Below are 23,765 nucleotides of genomic sequence, written 5' to 3' on the forward strand. Positions count from 1 at the left end.
CTTTAGCTGATTTATAGCTATCGCGCCGTCCTGTCGAAAACACCTGTACAGCTCGGCGAGCACCATTTTTCATGCACGCTATGCAAACATCGGAGGCGGAGGTCGCTTAACTCCGAGAGATGAAAAAGGCGCCCGGGCGACATAAGCCAAGAGCATACAAGGGCTCCAGGACAGCTGGCTTCAGGGTCATACGACGAATGTGCAGAGTCTGCTCAAGACACCCAGAGGACCCGGGCGAGCCCCGCAGCCACACACACTTCCCACACACCCCTCCTGAGCACATGGCTCTTGGCATGCATTCCCTCCAAGGCTTGACGGAGGTTGATACAGGGTAAGCTACTGATTCCGGCATGAGCCAGCAGAGGCGGTCACAGTGCCAACATGACACAGCAGCTCGTCGCGTCACCGGTTCAAAGCACGTTTGACACGTTATGCAACGAGTGCTCGTGCTTAATGATTCTGAGAGATGTGCATTTTGAAGCAAAAGCACTGACCTTAAAGGAGCGACCATCTGCTCCTCATTAATTCTACCTGTCCCAAGGGAAGGACGAGGATCGCAAGTAAAGGTTCCAACGTGCTGCCTCGCTGCTCTCCGCTGCTCTCCGCTTTCATTTCCAGTCTCCCCGAACCATAAAGCCAAACACGAATTTCATTTACATTTATATCTAGTGAGCACGGGTGGCTAGTGTACACAGGGCTTGTGTTTAATTTGCCGACTTCTCGCTTTAACTGGGGGGCACAAGAAGAAAATATACTCTGTGCCATTTTCTGTCTCTCTCTCTCTCTCCCTTATCAAACCATATAAAATAAAAAGAGCTTGGGGTGTCAGTTATGTGGTCAGCGGGTGTTTATTCACAGAATGCAAATGCGTTTTGCCAAGACTATCCCGAAGCGTGCGTAGTATTGATATTTCAATGGATATCGAGAGCTACTAGGGCCAGCCTTAAACGTGGCATCCTTTTCACCCCCCTGCTTTGTCTGTCTATTTAAACTGTTTACATTTACATTTACATTTGCGGCATATAGCAGACGCCCTTATCCAGAGCGACGTACAAAAGTTCTTTAAATCTCTAGTAATTAATAAATCTACCCTGGTACGCAAGATTACAAACTAAATATAACTCGAATTCTACAAACTTGGAAAGTGCTAATTTAGGTATTTCAGGAAGAGGTAGGTCTTCAGTCGTCGCTTGAAGATAATCAGGGACTCTGCTGTACAGACATCTAGGGAAGTTCATTCCACCACCTCGGTGCCAGAACAGAGAAGAGCCTTGAAGTGTACTTACCTACTTGTTTACCAGAACCGCCACTCTCAGCGCATGCATGTGTTTTTTTCTTTATGGTAACACCGTGGCATGATTGAATCTGGCTTATTTTGAATTATACCAGACACATTAGTTTTGACAAGAAACCTGTACCCCATGAAGTTGGTTGGAACAAGAGCCCATGTGCTACAACAAGCACACATTTGGGGTATTCCGGGTGGCAGTGTAGAGCTACATTAAAGGCACTTTCACACAAGCTTTGACGAATGTTCAGAATTTCATTTCACACGAGTCAGGCTTCTTTTCTGCATGCGACACCACCGGGGTAAATACTTTGTAGACAGTTTTGCTGTGTAGCTCGTCTCTGACTTTGTTCATCTCATAGCCTGGGCTGGTAAAAGATGTTGATTTATCACGGTGCATTTTTGTCAGTGACCTTCTATTCATCAGCATTTCTCCGCTGCCTCTTTGGAACCACTCAGTTCTGACAGATCAATAAATGCATTGACCGTACATTAAGCCCCGGTATAGTAATATGCATCATCTTGGCACCCGCACCTCGTACAGTCAGACTGAAGGAGAAGAATGTGACATTGGGTTGTTTTTTGTTTTTTTTCCTTAGGCCATAGGTGATCTTAAAGCTCCGCATGCTCTCTAACTAGCTCTTTCGGCTTCTTCTGCTCAGCACCGGCTGCTGTTTATTATCAGAAAGTCAGGAAATTTCATTTCCTATCCAAAAGGGTTATATTTAAATACCCTTGGCTTTTGTCTTCAAAGTAGTACAGGACTAAGGCTTTGAAGGTGAGACTCGCTGGCTGAACGTAGAGCTCAAAGGAAGGGAAAAGGGGGCTTTGCTAATATTTTCTTTTCCTTTGTGAAATATATCAGGTCCAATCATTTTAACTCGGAAGAATCTGCATGTAGTTTCTCAGTAGAAACTGTGAAGCCAAGTATTAGTGATTAATAATTGACTGAACGCTAGCTTACTTGCATGCTGTAATTCTAGGATTAGCGAGATATATATACCAGCTAGGGCTGAGAGATTTAATATCCTAAATGGACAAAAGTACTTGGACTTTTCCAGCTATATGTGATTCTTTCCCAAACACAATTGTATAGGATGTCTTTGGATGCATTAAATTCTCCCTTAATTTGAATTAGGAGACCAAAACCTGTTCAAGCATGACTTTGCCTCTGTGCACAAAGCCAACTCTATAACTTAACCCAATTGAACACATTTGGAATGAATTGGAACGCTGACTGCACCCCAGGCCTGCTCACACTACATCACTACCTGATTTTACTAAAACCTTTGTTGCTGAATGAGCACAAATCTCCACAAGCACACTTTAAAATCTAGTGAAACATCTTCCCAGAAGTGTGGAGGTTATTATAACAGCAATTGTGGACCAAATGGTATGTGGTGTTCAAAAAACACATATGAATCTTATGGTCAGATGTCCACAAAATATGTATACAGGATCAATGTCTTAATGTCACAATACCCTTTTCAGATATTGTTCAATTTTCCTGAGGAATTAATATGTGCCATTTTAGGTATCACAGTATCATTTGAAAAGATATTTTATACTAGTAATTGGTTAGTTAAAACAGTCAAATAATAAAAACCATATTAGCTAATTTTTGCCTATTTGTTGTAAAGAAATGTGTACAATTTAAAATGTTGACTAAAGTAAAAAGTTAGGGTGCTTTTGCCCTTCCTTTTTTTTTTTTTTTTTACATATTTTATATTATTTTTCTTGTCAATTTGAGCCATTTAGTTACCAAATGGGCTGTTTTTAGTGTTTATTTCCATAATAATTGATGAATATTGTGAATATACAAGTGGTAGATTAGTGGTTAAGATATTTGCTTTTTAAATGGAAGGTCATAAGTTAGGTTCCCTGGTGGTCTAGTGGTTAGGATGCGGCGCTCTCACCGCTGCGGCCCGGGTTTGGTCAGGGAACCAACCCCAGCCACTTTCAGTGCCGGTCCCAAGCCCGGATAAATTGGGGAGGGTTGCGTTAGGAAGGGCAACCAGTGTAAAAACATGTGCCAAATCAAACATGCGGAGGATCCGCTGTGGCGACCCCTAACGGGAGAAGCCGAAAGAAAGAAAGAAATGGAAGGTCATAAGTTCCAGCACCACCAAGCTGGGTCTTTGAGCAAGGCTCTGAACTATCAACAGCTCAGTTGTGTAAATGAGATGATTGTAAATTGTACTTAATATGGGTGTCTGCCAAAATGTAGATTTGAATACATATTGGTCTAAAAATATTTGCTGCAAGGAATGTATTTGGGAGATGACGGAAAGACCGATGCTCCCTCATGAAGCTGGTTAAATACATGCCGAGAATGTGCAATGCTTAATCATCAGTATTGTTTAGAATTTAAATTATAAATCAGTCTGAATTTGCTTAAAACTTTTCCTGGTCACAAATCCCAGAATAGTATTTTAGTATCTTTGTTATTCAAAAAAAAAAAAAAGTAGAAATGAAGACAAAGTGAATCCACAGTGTAGACTAGTGGTGTTATGTCTCACTGAGGAAAAGACTCTATTTCTCCGTTAAATGTTTGATCATGGCGTTTTTGCTGAGAGACGGAATACCTGTTGTCATCTGGAAACAGGCACACCAGGTTGCAGTAAATTAGGAAAGTCAATTTGCATTTGAATTTCAAATAATCCCCTGCTAAAAAGTTGGCTCTTCTGGGTTTTTTTGCCTGTAATGTAAAATGGGGGATTAGCCTGGCTGAAAAAGGATCTCGAGATGGCAGACACACAGAAAGCCACAGAGTGCTTTAAATTCTGCATTTTCATGCTGGGGGAGGCTACAAATCTTCACTGGGTCTGGCAGTCATTGGGTTCAAACCCTGATAAATACATCCTTGTTGTGAACCTGAAACCGTCACTAGGTTTTCACCAGGGAAGCTCGTTCTGAGTGGAGCTGTAGGCCCGCTGTAGCCATTCGAGCGCTAATAGCCCAATTACATAAACCCACTGCGGCATTGCCTTGTAGAGCAAGCACATCTTTCTCTTTCCCTGAAGCTCTCCTCTGTATTTTAATGTCACACGCAACACCATAAGTCTATTTACTAAGTGTGCCATGCGCTAAGGGCCCCTTCATTTGCTGCACACAGAGGACGTTTGCTCAATGAGGGCTTGCCATTTTTAAGCTATCATTTAAGAATACACAGTTCGTAGGGAATTTATGGCTGCTGCTTGATGCTATGACCTACACTATGAAGGTTTACACATAATTCCCAAACATTTAATACCAACTGACCTTCTTAGTAACAAAGCTTTTTTTTTTTTTTTTTGGCCTGAATGTTCTACACCTAAAAGATCAACATCCGTTTTAGGGCTCATCTAGTTGACTCTAGTTGAACTTTTGACTTTAGTCAATCACTGTAGGCTATTTTTGACATTGCATAGACTCTAAAGCTGCGTGTGTGAGAGAGAAACAAACAGGGCCTTGTAACACATTGCTGCTAAAGTCTTGAATCCCAGTGTTGATTAATTTTCTTTAACAGCAACTCCGACAGCAGGCAAATCTCAGATTTATATTCATGTGCTAGTTATAATACGTTATTGTTCCTATGGTAACCACTAAATCACAGGGACTGCAGGCGCTCTATGTAATTGAAGCCTAATAATAAACTGATTTTCTCAACAAAAAAAAAAAAGTTTAATCATAGGCCTTTAATCACACCACTCAATTATTGATCATTTTCTGATAACAGCCCACCTCCAAGTGTAGGATTCTCACTTATTAAAGGTTGTCTTTACATTTTGGAAGAGTAATTGGCTTCGGTGTTACAATATATCATGCAGGACCACCTGTACCCCTGTACATTCCTACCAGTTACTAATCAGCAAATCATGTGGCGGTAGCACAGTGCAGAAAATCACACAGATACAGGCCAAGCGCTTGCGTTAATGTCCACATCAAGCATCAGAATTAAATAAAAGAAAAAACTCTGTCTTTGCCAGATGGGGCCTGTTTGAATGTTTCAGAAACTGCTGATTTTCTGGGATTTTTATACACAACAGTCTCTAGAGTTTACACAGAATGAAGGGGGAATAAAAAAAAAACATACTGTGTGCAAAGAGCCTGCAGGCTGGAACACCGTGTTAATGAGAGAGATCAGAGGAGAATGACCAGACTCATCTGAGGTGACAGGAAGTCTATAATAACTTAAATAAACACTCTTTACAACCAAAGTGAGCAGAAAAGCATATCAGAATGTACAGTGTATCAAATCTTGGGGTACAACAGCAATAGACTATATTATGTTGCAGAATATTCAGCCAAAAACAGAAGTATATGGTTATTATGGGCAGAGACTCACCAAACATGGACAGGTCAAGGCTTTTATTTCTGGATGCTGTCCAGTTCAAATAAGCCTGTGCCCACAACAGCTTAGTTTTAGGCTGAAATAAGTTCAATGTTGTAGCCAACTGACCTCAAATTTTGTATTTTTTTTTGCATATGGAGATTATATTCTGCTTAGTACATATGTACACAGTAATTATTTGAGTTGCATTACCTATCCAAACCAATTTGGCCAAATATTTTCCCTGACCACTCTTATTACCAAGGTGTTTCCACACCCAGAACTATTTTTGCATCATTTTGTGTAAACTCTAGAGACTGTTGTGTGTGAAAATCCTAGGAGATCAGGAGTTTATGAAACACTCAAACCAGCCCATCTGGTACCAACATTCATGTTGAGTTCCCAGTATTTCATTTCTTTCTTTTCTTGTGAACTGACTTTTTGTCCTGCACCTGTACTATGCGTTGGTGTGTGCCAATATCATATAACGTCCCATATTTCACCTTGGAAGGAACATGGGGCTGTTGTGGCCAAATTGTCAGACCTGACATCTGACACATCTGGATCAGAAAGGGTTACGTTCCTGGCTCAAAGAAGGTCTGAAAGTAGTATGTTGGCTGTGTTGGGTTTAAATGTCTAATCAGGAAGCCAAATCCTTAACTACTAAGTCACTACTACTCAAAACCGATTCATTCCAACACAGCTTCCTAGACCATTTCACCCTTTTTTACTTATTTAGGCTTCTTCACTCAGCAGAAGCCCAAAGGACGACATGTCCATATTCGTTTGTGTCTGTTGAAATCGAATATTGAGGTCTGGTGTGTTTCGAGTTGACTGCTGTCTCTGACCCAGCCAATTTGCCAAAGTTTTATACAGGGTACTTACACTAATAGGACTCGAGGTTCTGTGGCTCTCAGCCCAGTATGAAACCCACCTGCTTGGCACTGATCACTCAAGGACAAGCGGCTCGGTCCGTAATAAGGTCCATGTCCGTTGTCGGCCGGTGTGTCTGCAGCATGTCTTAATCAGCCAGAACCTGTCAGGAGCTCAGCTGAAAGTCTTTAGCATGTGGTGACATCTTGTCCGAGACTCACTCTGTTGACGTGATGGACTCAAATTCGGCATCCGACATTGTTTTTGGCACTCGGGTTCAGGAAAGAAATGTAGCGTCTCAATATTGCACTGCAATGACAGGCCACTGTCAGCCTCCCAGCCACCCACACAAGGCCTGATTCCATCTGATGCATAGTTCATAGAAAACACTAGCGTTCTATATGTTTGTACATGTGCAGGCGGTTATAATGTAATGGTAAGATGATAATACGCATTTAATTAAATGGTTGAACAACAGCGTGTGCACTAATGGCAACTCAGAATGACTGTTTGCAAATCCCAGCCAGTCAGTAGACTACCGACTAACCGATTCTTTTCAAATCAGATAAATCCCATGATAAGTGACCGGAAAACCTTTAACACAAATATAAATACACACCAGCGGCGTAACTTACTACTGAGTCAATGCTAACCGTGTGATAGGTCAGCTGTTTCCATTTCCAACAGCAAATCCAGCTGGACTCCCTATAAAAACAAAAAAAAGAGAAAAAAAGAAAAGAAATGTGCTAGTCTTCAACTGTTTAGTTTTGTGAGTCTGTGCCCACTGAATGATCAGATTCCTTTTCCTGGCTGCTACATGTTTAACCCGGTATTATATGATGTGAGATATCTTTCTACCAACTACAGTTGTATATAGTGGTTATTTGAATTTCTGTCAACTAGATCCAGTCTGGCTGTTCTTCTCTGACCTCTCTTATTAACAAAGCTTTCTGACCTGAGGACCCACCGCTCACTGATTGTTTTTTGTTTATGCCACGATTCCGTACACACACTGTTGTACATTAACATCCCAGAAGATTGGCAATATCTGAAATACTCAGCCCAGCTCAGCTGGCATGATCCTTGCCACAGTCAGAGTCACCGAGATTACATTTTCTTTTCAATTCTTATGTTTGGTCTGAACTGAAGCTTTTGGCCTGTGTGTATGTGGATGATTTTATGCTTTGTGCTGCTGCCACATGATTGGCTGATTGCAGATTGCAATACACCCTGGGACACCGACCATTACCTAGAACCATACCCACACACTCACGCACACATTTACACCCTCATTCTTACCTGAGGACAATTTAGGAGAGATGGCAAAAGTACACATCCTTCACTCAAGTGGTACAGATACTCATGTTTTAAAAGACTCTGGTAAAATTTGAAGCACTTACTACACTTTTGTACTCAAGTTAAAGTAAAGAAGTTTGGGCTCTAAAATGTACTGTTTGAGTGTCACTCTGTTAAGTGGGCCTCACATTATATTAATCTATTAATGCAAAAGAATTTAAAAAACAGCCATTATAATTGTCAGTGCATCCAGCGTAAAACATGTGCCAAATCAAAAATGTGGATCAACCAGACTATCATCCCAGATCTGTCGAGGTCCAGGTTACCAACGACCACCACAGGTATTGTTAGCCAACTGGGTACCGGTGGAAATTGGGCTACTGTTGGCCAAAGGAGGAGAAGGAGAGGAGGAAGAAGTCTACAGAGATGGCAGGAAAAGGAGAAGTGTAGGAGAGTGGAGGTTTGGGTTGCCAGGCTGAGAGAAGAGGTGACCATCTGCCGAGGAAAAGCACCACAGACGCATTATTTGCTTTGAGAATGTTGATGGAGAAGTATAGAGAAGGTCAGAAGGAGTTGCATTGTGGAGGAGTTCAGGTACCTGGGGTCAACAGTGCAAAGGAAAAGTGTGTGTGTAAGAGAAGAAAAGAGTGCAGGCAGGGTGGAGTAGGTGGAGAAGAGTGATAGCAGGAGTGATTTGTGATAGAAGAGTATCTGCAAGATTGAAAGGGAAAGTTTATAGGACTGTGGTGAGACCTGCGATGTTGTATGGTTTAGAGACAGTGGCATTGAGTAAAAGACAGGAGATGAAGCTGGAGGTAGCAGAGCTGAAGATGTTGAGGTTTTCGTTGGGAGTGAGGAGGATGGACAGGATTAGAAATTAGTTTATTAGAGGGACAGCGCATGTAGGACAATTTGGGGACAAAGTTACTTAAGTCTACTTAAGTACAGTAATGAAGTATTTGTACTTTGTTACTTCCCACCTGAAAACCAGCAAAACCACACAGACAATAACTTGATATTAGAATCCACTTTACTGTTTATTTCCCTGGAATCTGTAGGTTTTTTTAAGGCCTAGTATGACCCTAAGGGTTACCCTCCAGATATAGAGCAGAGGAATATTACAACTTCCCATGGCCATAATAGGCCACTTACATTATACTACTTCATACATAATTACTGTTCTTTGGTGTAACGAGTCAGGGTTTTTTCGAATAACGATAGCGCTTTTAGCAAGTGCGTGTAAAATAGAAAAAGAGGCAGTGTTTCCTAGTAGATATTAATAGCTTGATGAAGAATTTGTACTTTGTCTGTCATCTTGTTCTATCAGCTGTTAAAGGATATTGGTCACAACATCCTGCTTCCGACTCCATGCGCTCTTTCTCTGAGATGGCGAGCAAATAGAGCTGCTTTGCAGCAGATGTCACTTTTCCTTCTGAAGTGCTCTCGGCTGCGCTGTCAAAAGCTAAGGCTGATTGAACGCCATGATACCCATTGACAGAAGTGTTTGCCAGTGCGTACAAGAGAATGTGTACTGTACATACGTGTATTCCTATTAGTGCTTGGGGGTGTGGGGTGGTCTGGTGGTAAAAAATCATGTCTAAAATGAAAATTAGAACTCGGATGTTGATTATAAACTGTTTACACTTTTGTATGGAAGTAGGTAGCAGGTGGTCAGGACAGGTGTCTGAAGGAGGCTCAGCTGAAAGACATTGAAATGGGAAACAAATTGGAGGAAGCGTTTTGTGGATGGGGATGGTGGGAGGTGGGGGGAGGTTTCCGGTGATTGGTGTCAGGGGTGATGGATGTTACTAGCTCAGGATGCAGTGGCTGGGCTGAGTAGCCAAAGAGCCCAGGTGCGGTGGAGGGAGTGCAGAGGAAGTGAAAAGGAAAGAAAAGAAAAGAAAGGAGGAAAAAAAGAGAGAGGGAGAACACTCGTAACTGCAGGACAAAGCTGTCAGCCGGCCACAATACAGCCTTGCAGTACGCCACAAATGCACATAGACTGGAAACCCTGAAGTAAGAGTTATACGGCCGAGAAATCTTTGTTCCCGACGTTAGTGTGACCTTTATAGGACAAATGACTTGCGGTGTGCCGGGTGTGTGTCTGCTCCAGATAAAAAGAGGTGACATTAGAAAAGATGATCTCTGGTTTCTGTACTGATTTGTAGAGAGTAAAAAAATAAATACACTTTTTTCCATTTCTCTTTTGTGTGTTGAGAGTAAAATGAGGAGGAATGACACTTTGGAGGTGGGTTATGTACACAATCTCCAATGTTGTCAAACAATGACACTTCATCAGCCAACTATATTCCCCCTGCCTAACATACCTCTGGACCTTACAAATTCACATAGGCCCAAGCCAAAGCGGGAAAAAAATCCATATGGCTTACTGCGGAAATCTTGAGCAAGCCTGAGAGCAGTGCAGGCATTTAGACACTGTAATCGGACTTCCTTCCAAACAAAAAAAAATCTGGAATGACTCCAATTTTATCACCGCTTCTCATCTTAATACCGTTGTAAACGTGTGCCTAAACTCCAAAACTGATTTCCTTAGTAATCCAGACTTTCCCAGTAATCCATTTCTAAATTCCAGCAAAACCCTTTTCAATTGAGACATCACCAAGCTTCCTCTTACCTCACATTTCACATGGGTTATTTTCTTCCTGTTCTAGGCTTCCTTTTTTGTTGTTGTTTTTTTGTTTTGTTTTGCCTGGCATACATACGACAGGGCATGGAAATAGGATTGAGCATTAAATTGAATTAACGGATGGGCGTGATGTGCCAGTATGGCAGGTGCACGCAGTCATGTCTGTGTGGACACCATTGATTGGTGGCAGCTGTGAATGCCGATTTACTCCCTGAGACGACGTCTAAATAGAGGAGCATCCGCCCATGGCATATTTTTTGTGTGTCGTGAATAAGGACCTTATGTGGTCCAAAATGGGTATCAGACCACAGCTCGTGTTGTTTCATTTGACAACACGGATAAGCCATCGTGGGTTTGTAGAGACAAGCAAACAAACCACTCTCAATATCACTTTGTTTGGCAGTGCCACTTGTCAACATTGGCACACACGCCTGCCAGCACTTTAAATGTAAACGGTAGGGTCCCCCTCCCCCTTCTAGAACAAATGCACCAGCAATAGCTTACTTCAGTGATGCAAAACAAACAGCCTATTCTGTCAGGGCGGACAAGCCTGGCATAAGAATGGCCATTTACCACAATATAAATGTCCTGCAGCAGTAGCTATGTAATCCACATCTTGTGTCTATTCTAGACCTTTCCTTTAGGCATGGGCCAGTCCACACATCCATTATTCAGCTTTTACTGGCATGCATTGCATTCCTGTGCACATCATACCACTTTTTTTTTTTTTTTACCTCAGTTTCCATGTAGAAATGGAGTGTTTATAGAAGTTCAATTTCGTGAGTGCTTTTTCAGGTCCGGGGAGGTGCTTATTCTAGAAGATTCTGCACTATATAATAGCAGCGAAGCAGCACTTCAGATGGAACTGCCAAGCACGTACAATCAGTCCTCAGCCTGAAATGAGTTGGTGTGAAGTGGCGGTACTGTTTGTTCACACGACTGGTTGAGTCTTGAGAGCAGAATATTTGCCTTTATTTCTTGTTTCTGCCCAATTTCTTTCAGCACGACTTTCCATCTAAATTCCATCGGCTCGCGGTTCATCATGCAGCACTCCCGATTCCATCTTAGAGCTCCAGTGTCGTTGTAACCTTTTCCTCATAATCCGTCCTTTTGTAGCTTAATGTCAGTAGCTTAATTGAGGTTTTAAACACAGACTTGACGATTAATACGTGCCGCTTCACCTGCTTCCTTTCATTGTGCTTGGCAGGAGTGCAGGTTCACCAATACCCTAGGCCAAGTTTGGGGACATATTTCACGGCTGCTGTTGTGCTGTCTTTTTGTGCCCACTCTATTTCTCCCAGCTCTTTATCTTACTTTCACTGCTTGGTGTCTCTCATTCATTAAGTCACACTCTTCCAATCGTACTTTCTTTCTTTTTCATTCAGTGACTCGTACACACACAGATCCATCCATACAGCTCATGAGAATGAGAATGCCCCCTAGCCTGCAGTAAACCTCAGAGGTAAATGTGTTTTAGTCCTGAGTGCAGCATGAGGAGATGCAGACAGCCTCAGCCAGTGATAAATGATGCTTCATATGAGCAGCTGTCCAATTTCTAAGCAAACACTGTCACATTGTACGCATAAACAGAGATAGAGAGACAGAGAACGATACATTGGACCACAAAGGGCAGAAATCGTGCATGTTAAGCCTTCTGAAGACCTTGTAGTGTACATGCATGTGTAAGGGGCATTGTCTTGAATTGTCTAACATCACCCAAAAGGCTTCTTTCAAAGCTCTGGGTTTAAAGCCAGAGATCTTTGTCTGTTTCTGTTCGCTTCGGATAATAGGTTGGAGCCACACACTCATACATATATGCAGATAATTGGTGTACATTAAGTATTTATGGCTGTCCTTTGCGACAGCACCAGCGTCCCCCTCGTTCTCCCTTTTCATGCTCTTACGCGACTATAATGTCCCCGTAGAGATCGAAACTGATTCATTTATGTAAGAGTTACAACAGAGTCAGAAAGCAGACTGTCGGCCCATCTGTGGCACCGACTCCAGGGATGAAATAAATGTCTCTGCCTCTCGCCACTAACGACCTGCCTTTATCCTCCAATTAAAAAAACAAAACAAAACAAGACGCAGGACGAGGCAAATGCGTTCGCAATTGTTTACAAATCAGTCAAACAAGTCAGCCTTTCTCTCTTTCAGCACATTAAAATAGAACAAGCCATGCCATATTTTTAAAAATATGGAGAAATTAGACGAGGCCATTATCACATTTCCGGCTGCCAGATTTTCTGCGAGGCTATTCGGGGACTCTCGAGCTGCAGTGTGTGTAAAATATGGCAAATGAATGTACCTTTTGCTTTTGTTGGGTTGCGGTGGGAAAAAGAACTCTCGCTGCTGCTGAGCGGTGTGTGTGTGTGTGAGTGTGAGAGTGTGTGTCATTTGCCTTGTCAGATACAGTACAAACTTACTCTCTCTCCTCCATTTCATCTAGCCTCTCTTCAGTGTACAGCAGTGCACACATTCTGGCTGACTGCATCACTTGTTCCTGCTCATGCATTCTCTGCAGATTTAATTACACGCCTTTCTGGATTCATATAAAAAAAAAAAAGTGTGTGTGTGTGAGAGAGGGAGAGAAACAGAGACATGGCTGAGAGAGAGAAAGAGGTTGCATCCAAGCGGATCCCCAGAGCCGCGTATTTATGTTGGGTGGAAAATAAGTCCGCTGGAGTGTTTCTGTAATGACACGCTACTGTATAATGATCTGCACTGACCTCCCAAATGAGGGGATTAAGCCAGGCATGTGTGGAGCACGAAATAATGGGCACAGGGAGCAGCAGGGTTTCTCCAACACACTCTTCCACCTGCCAGGGTGCTAACGGGCCACGAGGAATAACCTGGGTTCCTCTCATAGTCAACTCACACACTTTCATTCACTCCTCTTGGTATATGCTGCCAGGGTGCTGGGGATATAACCGAATATGAAATAATTGTTCGAAACCAACAGATAATAACCAGGGTTCTAAGCAGATACAGATTAAAGGAGCATTATTTGTTTTTAACCGTGCCAGAATGGTTCATCTTGTTCGATTAGAGGTGTGTATCATGCTCAGGATTTTCCATGATGCAATAATGATGTGTGGCCTGGATAAATCAAAATAATAAAGACAGGAGTGGGAATAAAAAATAAAAACAGCTCCTGTTGAGACAATTATGAAGTGGAGTGATGTAGCTGAGATTGAGGAACTGTCAGAGCTTTGTTTATACAGTGGAACCCGGTTATGTCGATGTCCTAGGGGGTCGCCCAAAAGCATCGAGGTAACCGATGATCGAGATAGACGAAAATCAAAATGGCGGCAAAACATTAACGTGCTTGAAATTTCTTTATGTACATGATGTGCGTTAATAAATGAGAATGTGCATGCACGTGTTTTTGAAGGGTTTTTTTACACAACAGCGTTGCCGCGATTTGTTTGATGAAGGCATGCTATAAAAATACATTCAGTACATGTTTATCTGTCAGGAATCCACCTGCCACGCCCCCTTCGGCCCCCTTCATCGTGTCAGGTTCTTTCTCGGCCGCTTTCTCTGAAGCTCCGCTTCAATCGCGCACATATGGTGCTCATTTATCATCATCACCAGCTCCTATTTAAACTTCCACACTCTCACCGTCCGTTATTGTTGGTATATGTTGGTTCACGGCGGTCATTGTTATCGCTCATGCGTATCCCGGTACGTGTCTTCCCACCGACACTCTCTTAACGGCTGCGCTTTTCTTCCCAAAGCGCATTGCGGATTCCCCCCGATCCTGCCGGTGTTCATTCTATGATTTTGGATGGTCATCACACGTTCCGCACCGCCGAACGCGGCTTTCGCCTCCCGTTCATCGCATAACATTTAACAACAAAAGGCAAATGTGCACTAACTAACAGCAGAGATTCACCAGTATACAATACAACACCTGTAGCAGCTTTAAGGCTTGATTTTTCCGCCACTTCCGCGAGTTCTTCTGCGGCTGCACCGAGATAACCGATGTTAAATGGCAAATTTTTCGTCGACATAACCGATAAAAAATGCTTAGAAAAAGCGAGAATTTGGCGGTTCCACTTCAAAAACGTTGACTTAATAGGGTTGTCGAGGTAACCAAGGGCGAGATAAGCGGGTTCCACTGTAGAGGGAAAATAACTTGCTGTTTAGACTTTACAAACGCCTAAATTTAAATCTGAATATAGACAGCAAGATGTAGCGCACCAAACAGATTGGGATACACGTGGCGGTGTTCCGTTACGCCCCTTCATGGCGCCATTGTGGCGCGACGCATGGGCTTCAACACGTGCACACACACAATCACAGAGCCGCAAGTTCAAGCCTGACTTGCTTTACACTGCGTACAGCGGGTGGTGGCAGCTCCTGTCATGGAGAGGGTTTATTGTTTGGGTTCAGCAGTTTCTCCTCGGTATCAAAGAGAACAGAGTCTCAATATAGTCGGAGTGTTACTAAAACCTGTTGTTGATGTGTTCATCCGGCAAATAAAACGCAACCACCTCTGCATGCGATTCCTTTTTTGTCTCCTTTTTCTTTTTTTTTACATGGTTGTGATGCCGTTCCATCAGCCGTATGATGGGAGCACTTGGAAGTCGCTTTTTGTTGTTGTTTTTTTTTTTTTGCATCACTACGTGCAGGTGAGGCAATGTCAGATAGGGAACTACTGTGCCATGTCAGAAACATCATTCATTCCAGTGCACCGTAACAAAAAAGGGAGGGTGAAAGCGTGTTGAGTGTCAGAGGGAGAGGCTTGTCATATCTGTCAGCAATGAGAACACAGGCTGAAGGTTGGAGCTGCTATCTCAGGAGCAAATATGTAGCCAATGGCAGAACGGGAGCTATACACACACTCTCTTTCTCTCTCTCGTTCTGTCTCTTTCTGTCACACACACACTCTCTCTGTCTGTCTGTCTCTCTCCCTTTCTCTCTCTCTCTCCATTTCCCTGTCTTTCTTTTCCACCGGCTGATCCTGGGGATTAAAGCGTCTGTCTCTCTGCCCCTGTAATGGCATTAGAAGATTGGATATGTTTTAGTATTCCATCAAAGAACATCTGATATGAGGGGCAGGCTGATTTAATTAAGTAAAAAGCAAGGCCTTAGAGTGAAAGCAAAAGAGGAGGGTGACGGGTGGAAAAGGGGAGTCGACTGCATTGTGCAAATGCTCGGCAACGAAGCGCGGTCATTACTCCTCTGAATTCCTTGGGAATGTTTGTACAAAATTAATCTCATCCAAACCTCTTGACAGCGCATCGATGAATAGATGCGAAATGACTTCAAAAAAAAGGACGCAGGGCTTGCGATGCTTTGCCGTGTGGGAGAGTTTGAATGTTGATGTTGGAAATGACCTCGCAGTTCTTCCTCATCTCGCTGCCTCTGCACCGTGCCTTCTCTGTTTCAATTCCCACTGAACGCTAGAGTTAACCTTAAACTTGTCCCCTTCCGTTTTTTTCCTTTCTTTCTTAAAAAAAAAAAAGTAAATCCAAACAGAATGTTCAAGGGGGCTGTTAATTTTTTATATATTTCCTTGAAATTATAACCCCACCTCCTTCACTAAGTTGACCTTTTTCATTCGCTTTAATAGCCAAAAATGTTTTGCTTGACACAAAGCTTACGAGAGTGGGCTCTTCATGGTCTCGGCTGGGTTTATTGTTCACAGCGCTATATTGATTTTGCACTGAATGTAGCATGTTTTCATGCCAGCTCAAGGACACTCACTTAAAATATGTGACTGACATTCCATATAAAAATCTTTTTTTGTCCCTCTTCTACCTGAATGATTGCGTGAGGTCTTGCTTTTTTGTCCTTGGTGGTTTGAATGAGTTAGTGTTAAAAAAAATAAAAATCAAAAAATCAAACATATATATACAGTATATATATATATATATATATATATATATATATATATATATATATATATATATATATATATATATATTTGCTTATCTTGCCATATATACATAATATACATAAAGTGATTAAACTTTTTTTTCAGTTATTAAATAAATTTCAGGATGTGTACAAATAATACATTAGTCATATGTCTCTTTTATAAGATAATATACACGTATAGGCTGCAGATTAATGGCTATAACTCAGATCGAGCACACTTGTTGAAAGTAAGTGGCTGGTGTTCCATGTGTTCACTTCCAGCTATGTAGTCCTTTGCAGTTCTTGTTAGCTGGAGAACTGTTTTTTCTTACTGTTAGCTATGCATTGCTCTTTATTCAGCATTCCATAATTTTAGCTTTAGTGCACATTTTGTCCACTTATAGACATCTATTGGTCCATTTCCTAATTTGGAATAGGAGAGATATTGATATTTAAGTTGTTTGCCAAATTGGTTCTTTTGCTTTTGGTACAGTACACATTGTTTTACTATTCTCTCCGAGCTGTGTATGGTTAGCAATTTTTTGGACCTTTTTGGACCTTGGACACCTTGGAGAAATAATGAAAGCGACTCGACTAAGGATTTACATAGTCGAATTAGAATCATGAAGTCTTGTCTGTGGTCGCCTAATGACTCGTCTGTGTGTTTCTTCATAACATTTTAAAGCCACGTATGTATAGAACATTACAGAAAAATCTAGAAGAAAATTGATACAAACATTTTGGATAAAAATAATACATTCTGCATTTCACATTTTGGAAAATTAAACAGCGTAACATCGATGCACCTGAAAAATAAATTCATTTACAGAAATCAGTTAGAATAGAATATACTTTTACAGACTCTTGAAGACATTGTTTAATATTAAATCCCTGCCGCCAATATGTCAGTGTCAGTCACAGATCATGAAAAGTTAAACTTAAATCTGTCACAAGGGGTTGGATTTATTCAATTACTTATATATTTTTTATTAAAAGTGGTATTTCTTTGCACAATTTCATTTACAGCATCATCATATTGATCTGTATATTAAGTTATTGGGAGAAAACTGGTGGTTCTATGTGAATCCAGACATTGAGCACCTCCATATAACCAAAATGGCATGATCATCTTTTTATAACACCTCTGAAAAGATTCAGACTGTGAGATTGATAGTCGAATTTGGCCTTTCCTATCAAAGAATGGAATCTTAGACTATTCGGGGTGACCCCTAGAAAGCACAAAGAACACCTGAGCTGCTGTTACATTTTAATTACAATTACAATTATTTAGTTTTATTTTGTTTGTCTGGCCACATTTACAGATTAAATGGTATGTTTGCAGAACTACAGCTCTGTCCTTTGAACTAAGTGGCATCTCATGGCACCTCAAAAAACATAAAAAAAAAAAATTTGCCTGCAACCAAAAATGAATGGATACTTTGCTTACTGTCTTGCTGTTGGCATGTTTTAGCATTTAATCTTGTTCTTATTTGATTTCAAAAGAGACCACTGTCCCTTCTCTGATTTTTTTTTTTTCTGATGGCTTACCTGTTTTTAATGGTGTTCTCACCTGCCACCAAATGCATATCATGGTTACGAGCAGTACATTTTGTGAAAGAACTCTTCAAAGTCCTTTTCTGAAGGCAAGACTAAGGTACAGCGCATAGCAAATGTCACCTTGATGCTGGAATGCAGAATGAGATTCAGATCTGAGATCAGCTTTCTCCTTCACTAAAAGATATCTGATTGGTGAATCTTCCTTTTTAATTGCTCCGTTTAAATGGCTGTCATTGGCATGCATTTGAGAATAGCATGGTTGAACGGCCCTGTCGAGACTGTGCTGACCATGCCACACGCCCATGCCCTTTCTATCTACTCTCCTTTGAGATAAAAAACGATTCTGCTCTTCTAACCTTTTAATTACATGAAGGTCTGGCCTGTACCATTCAAGACCCCAGTGCGTGCGAGTAGTCTACTGTCAACAGGCTGTGTGTTGAATGACTGAATAGGTCCTGGCATGTAGATTCAGACCAGCCATCAGAAAGCAAGGAAGACCTTTAGCCTTTGGAGTATTTCTGAAAAGGCCAGCTGTTTTGGCAAGTTTGCAGCCCTATCACTGGCCTGCCTTCAGTGGTTTCTCATACAATGTCACATACCAATAGCCTGCTTTCATTTTCTTGGGGAAATGAATCCCCAAGATTATTTGGGACATTGAAAGGAGATGAATTTTAAACCAGCTGGATTACCGGCTCTGTTTAGTTCTGTGGCAACTCTGAATAAGTGCCCTCGGAATCTACGAAACCTCAAAAGTCGCTTCAAAGTCAGAGACTGATGGGGTTGCAGATGCTAGAGAAGCATCATTCTCTCCTCACCCCTCCCTTCTGTGAGGTGACTCGAGGACACCAGGGTGAATATTCCCATCAATGAGGAGCTTATCAGAGTGTCAGCAGTGGTGTCTAATCACAGCCCAGCAGACAGACCATAAATCCCTCCCTATTATAGCTCAGGTTTACATACTTGCTCCAGCCATTGATGGTCTAAAGCAGCAACAGCAAGTAGCTGCCGTTTTGCTCTTTTGCAAATCGGCCAAACTTAATCTCTTCCTTTTCTTCATTACCGAAAAAAGAGAAATACAAACACTGCTGGGGAGAAATGAATGTGACCCTGTGAATTTTGATGGGATCTCAGTAAAGTCACGTGGTCTCTACTGAACTCTTCAAAAATGCCTTCAATCTGGGATTCACTTTTGTATTCCTTGTTCTGTGGGGAAAACACTTTTGTTTAACTTCCTTTGTGTCTGTCTTGTGCTTGAATGGCAGGGGAAGCTTTTCAGAATAGTATTGATGATTAGGTTTTAATGGAGTTCACTTATCTTGTCTAATTTAACACTCGCCAGCAGATTGGTGATTTGAGCACTGCTAGTTGTTACTGGGGAATTGAGTTCATTTTGGAAAGCTGTGCAAAGAGCCTGGAAATTGGAGCTGAAGCTCTATTCCTCCTCCTCCTCTCCTTTTCCTTCTTGTGTGTTAGGCACAACTTACTTCTTAGTGTGAATTGGGTTGATTCAGATCTTTGGCCTTGGCCTCATCCCAAGATTGCTAGAAGGACTTGCTAATCACCTAAGAGACCTCTGGTGCAAGCATTTATTTGCACTCATTTATGGCCCTTGACACCGGGGACTGGTCAAGAGGATGCAGTAATAGGGGATCTTTACATATGCTATGAAGCGTTCGGGCTAGCTTTAATATCATTTAATCTTGATTTATTATGCTAAACCTTGGCTGTTGTTGTTTTTATCCCCACCTGTTTCTCTCGGCCTCTTTGAAATTCCCTCCTGTCTGTTCTTAATCAAAGCTCTCCGTAAGGGTAGTGTGGTTTTATTTGTACCTAGTAGTTAGGCCTCATGGAAGCAGTCCATCTGAAGTGCTCTTGGGTTGATGGGAATGTTAAAGAGAAGCACAAGGCTTCATTAATTCAGCTCATGCATGCTGACCGCCAAGTTTATGCAGCTATCATTCTGGAGTAGGGAGCTGGACTTGTGTGGGGGCTGACTCATGGTTAATGCATTCCTCTGGAGCGTTTAACCTTACATTGGGGGGGCAGAAGTGTAAAGCAGTGACATGGCCATCGTTCGTCCTTTACAGACCCAGCCAGGCCCCAGCAGACCCGGGTTGAAAAACCAATGCAACCTTATTCATATGATGTATGGTATTTCCCTAACATGACCAGAGCCAAGGTACAGAGGGACTGATTTCCACAGTGGCCCCTGGTCTTCTGTGGCTTTAAACCATTCAATGACTGTACATGGGTCTGTGCCATGAATCCTAAAAGAGTTCCACATCATCCACTCATCCACAGCATGGACCTGCTGTTGCAGAAAAGTAGTTGTGGTGATCAGGGGGGCTACATAATACTCAGGCTGGATAATAATTGTGTACCGTAATAGTATACCAGCATGCTAAATGCTTTTTCAAAACAAACTAATGGACACACTTCATATAGTGAAATTAAGGGACTATTAGGGATGCAACATTTACCTTCTGCATTCCTATTTTGTCTGCCAGACCTGTGACACCGATCAGGCATAACATTATGACATTATAAGATTATGAGCGGTAAAGTGAATAACACTGATTATCTCTTCATCAATCCACCTGTTAGTGGGTTATTCGGCAGCAAGTGAATATTTTGTCTTCAAATTTGCTGTGTTAGAAGCAGGAAAAATGGGCAAGTGTAAGGATTTAAGTTTCGCTAAGGCCAAATGGGGATGGCTGGAAGACTGGGTCAGAGCATCTCCAAAACTGCAGCTCTTGTGGGGTGTTTTTTTGTCTGCAGTGGTCAGTATCTATCAAAAGTGGTCCAAGGAAGGAACAGCGGTGAACCGGCAACAGGGTCATGGGCGGTCGAGGCTCATTGATGCACGTAGGGTGCAAAGGCTGGGCCGTGTGGTTTGATTCAACAGACGAGCTCCTGTGGGTGAAACTGCTGAAGAAGTTAATGCTGTTAATGTTCGATGGGTCAGGGCTGTTTTGGCAGCAAAAAGGGGGACCAACACAATACTAGGCAGGTGGTCATAATGTTATTCCTGATCAGTGTACATCCATGCTTCTTGTGTAAGGCTGAAGCAGTTATCTTGGCCAGAGGTGCTCTGGTTTGATAGGCTCTGTGTAACAAAGAGAGAAGACACTGAGCTGGAGCACCAAGTTTGGCTTTGTTCTGAATAGCTGTGGCTTCGCTGTCTCTGTGCATTTTGTAGAAAGAATGTTAATGGATGCACTGCTAGGACGCAAATTTGGCAAAAAAAAAAAAAAACACGAAAGAGGAAATTGGTTTTCTAATCAGACTCTGACTCGGAGCACAATTCATCCACTCTCTCTTTGGCTGTAAGTGCTTTTTAAAATGGTGCTGTGGATTCCAGTGCATTAGCCCTTGATTCTCACTTGTGGCATTGGCTGGAGAAAGGGAAAGCCGGAACCCAGGTGCTGTTGACACGCTGTAATTAATGAAGTTTCAGGGTTTGCCTCAGTGAGGCAAATGTAGCAAATGTGTTAAGGTAATGTTCTGCAGGAGGCTTCATGCAGGGCTTGAATAATTTCGATCCTCTAGTTTAAAATTCACATCTCCCGCTGCTTTATCATCTGATTACAATATGCCATGAAATTGCCGGGGTTTGGTTTTGCACCTCTGATGGCTGAACGCCACAAAATGTCTCTTTTCAGGTTTCCATTGCATTCTTAGTGTACCTTTTTCCCCAATGTTTAAGACTGCTATAATGGATAAATAGCTTTTGGACACTTTAGCTGTGCTGGTTTAGTGTCTTTAATTGCACAAAGGTTTTCATACAAATCTTGATCTGCTAACACTTCTTTTTCTCTCTCTTTCCTTTCCCTTGTTTGGACACAGGAGCAGCTCAGTACCCAGGTATGTCCTAACTTTTAACTGTGTGTGTTCCTTTGATCTGTGTGTCCATTAGTGTCCTGCATAACTTTGTGGCATTTACTGTGTGTGTCATTATGTGTCCATCCACCATTTCCTTAAAAAAAAAAAAGCCTGTCATACCCAAAATCATCTTCCTGTTCTTTGGTTTATAATTCATTCATTCTTCTTCTACCTTTTCTGCTGTTGCTTCCTCCTCAGCCTCCAGCAGTGCAGCTGCTCGTTGGTTTGCTCCATTTTTCACATCTGCAGACTGCTCTAACTCAGTTTCTCACCTTACGGGTCTAAGTTTAGCCCTTGTACCTCTTCCCCCTACTGTTTCATCCATTAATGTTCTTCATTTGTACAGCATACATTAACATTTGTTATTTAAAGGTACCATTGGGATATTTTTAAAAGGTGAATTATGTGGCGAGCCTGTTCAAATTTAGCCTGTGCAGCCATGAAATAACCGCTACCAAAACCAGCTGTTTTAAAATGTGTTACGTTTGCTTCAGACCAGGTGAGAAAGGCCCTCGGCTCATATGGGGAAATGGAGCCTAGTTTTCTCAAACAATAAGATATAATTGGCACCTGGACATCATGCGGCGCCTTCTCTTGGCCTGTCGTTCGCATGACAGCTGGGTGATCTCTTCAGAAAAACACTCTACGTTAGCCCTTGATTGGTTATGAATAAGCCATGCTCAAACGGCTTCATTCCAAGGTTCGCCAGCCTGCTGATTCTCAACCACCTGCATCTCATCCGTCTCTTTGTAAATCCAAAATAAAACAAGCAGATATTTGTCTTTCTCATGTTTTGTCATTTGATTTTACACTTTCAACAATTTTCAGTAGGCAGTCTGTTTCCTGGACTTAAGGAAATGAAATTTAATTGAGTCCAGGAAACTTTAATAGCGCCATCTACAGTATTGGAGCACTGCTACATTACAAAAAGCACAAGTTCTCAAAAATGGATTTGCCTTCATTCAACCTTTATCTCCGCCAGAAGCCTGAAGAGGACTAAGTTCTCAGTTGCTCAAATGCACATTGCTGCTGCATTATCTTGCTGTATCCTGCTGGATATCAACACCTTTATAAATCCTTCTCTTAATATGTCCTTTAAAATAATAGGACGTCACCAATGCATTAAAAGGTCCCTGTTCTCTCCTATGAGGCCCTAAATGAGGGGGCTAAGTGAATTTCTCGTAATATCATTTGTACTTCAATGAGGGGCAAGTAAAAGTTAATGAAATTTTGAAAGGATTGAGCACCTCTCCGTCAGTCATTAATTTTGTCGGGGGGAGTTGGGGTTGGTAAAAAAAACTGATTAAAGTTCATATTGTTCTGCCTGTATGTATTTAACAGACTTCGACAGACTCAACTATAATGTTAAAGCTACAGTACAATCAAATTATATGAGGAAACACAAAAAATATATTGGCAATATTGAATCAGCTACAACTGTTTACCATTTTTAATGATCAATTAGTCCAGACCTACATGCAAGCATCCAAAAGCTGATAAAACACACTTCTGAATTCTAGCTGTGCTGTTTCTATTAGCAGCGAAAGATTTAAACCTATCAACATCATCAGGCTCCACATTACCAGCAAAGACAACTTGATATATACATATCGATGCGGAAAGCAACACACCAAGCAGCAGGACAGATTTATTCTTCCAAATGTACTCAGAATTTTAATGACAGAGGAAAGTGGCACACACTATCAAACCACCCCATGCTAGTTATCTCTATATCTGCAGAAGAACTGAAAAGCAGCAGACAGTTTACTGATGGAATACTGTGTTGTTAAGGTCTTACTGCTTCATGGTTATTCACAATGTATGTTAGGAAAGTTACCTGACATTTTACTTTTGTAAAACACTGATGGAAATACATTTCTGTATATTTACTGTTGATATTATTTTTGCTCAATCCAATTTCTCACACCAGTGGTTCTCCAGCTGTGACTGTCCACCAAAACATTTTGCTACCCCCTCCCTCTAGACTCTAAATCAAACTAGAGCAACCTATGTTCCTCTACACAGGGGATGTGGACTGCACT

At 41.8% G+C, this 23,765-nt stretch overlaps 1 protein-coding gene across 12 annotated transcripts in view; it reads left to right on the plus strand.

Moving 5' to 3' along the window:
* Positions 1-23,765, plus strand: part of cadm1a (cell adhesion molecule 1a) — a 327,578-nt gene that overhangs the window by 208,977 nt on the left and 94,836 nt on the right. For 11 of the 12 annotated variants that reach the window (XM_046867341.1, XM_046867342.1, XM_046867344.1 and 8 more), the window contains exon 2: positions 21,688-21,705. The exons of the other annotated variant lie outside the window; for it this stretch is intronic. In XM_046867341.1, coding sequence (XP_046723297.1) covers positions 21,688-21,705 — 18 coding nt within the window. The remainder of the gene's footprint in view (positions 1-21,687; positions 21,706-23,765) is intronic. 12 annotated transcript variants of the gene reach the window in all.

This window comes from Silurus meridionalis, chromosome 15 (assembly GCF_014805685.1).
Source record: "Silurus meridionalis isolate SWU-2019-XX chromosome 15, ASM1480568v1, whole genome shotgun sequence".
Lineage (NCBI taxonomy): Eukaryota > Metazoa > Chordata > Actinopteri > Siluriformes > Siluridae > Silurus > Silurus meridionalis.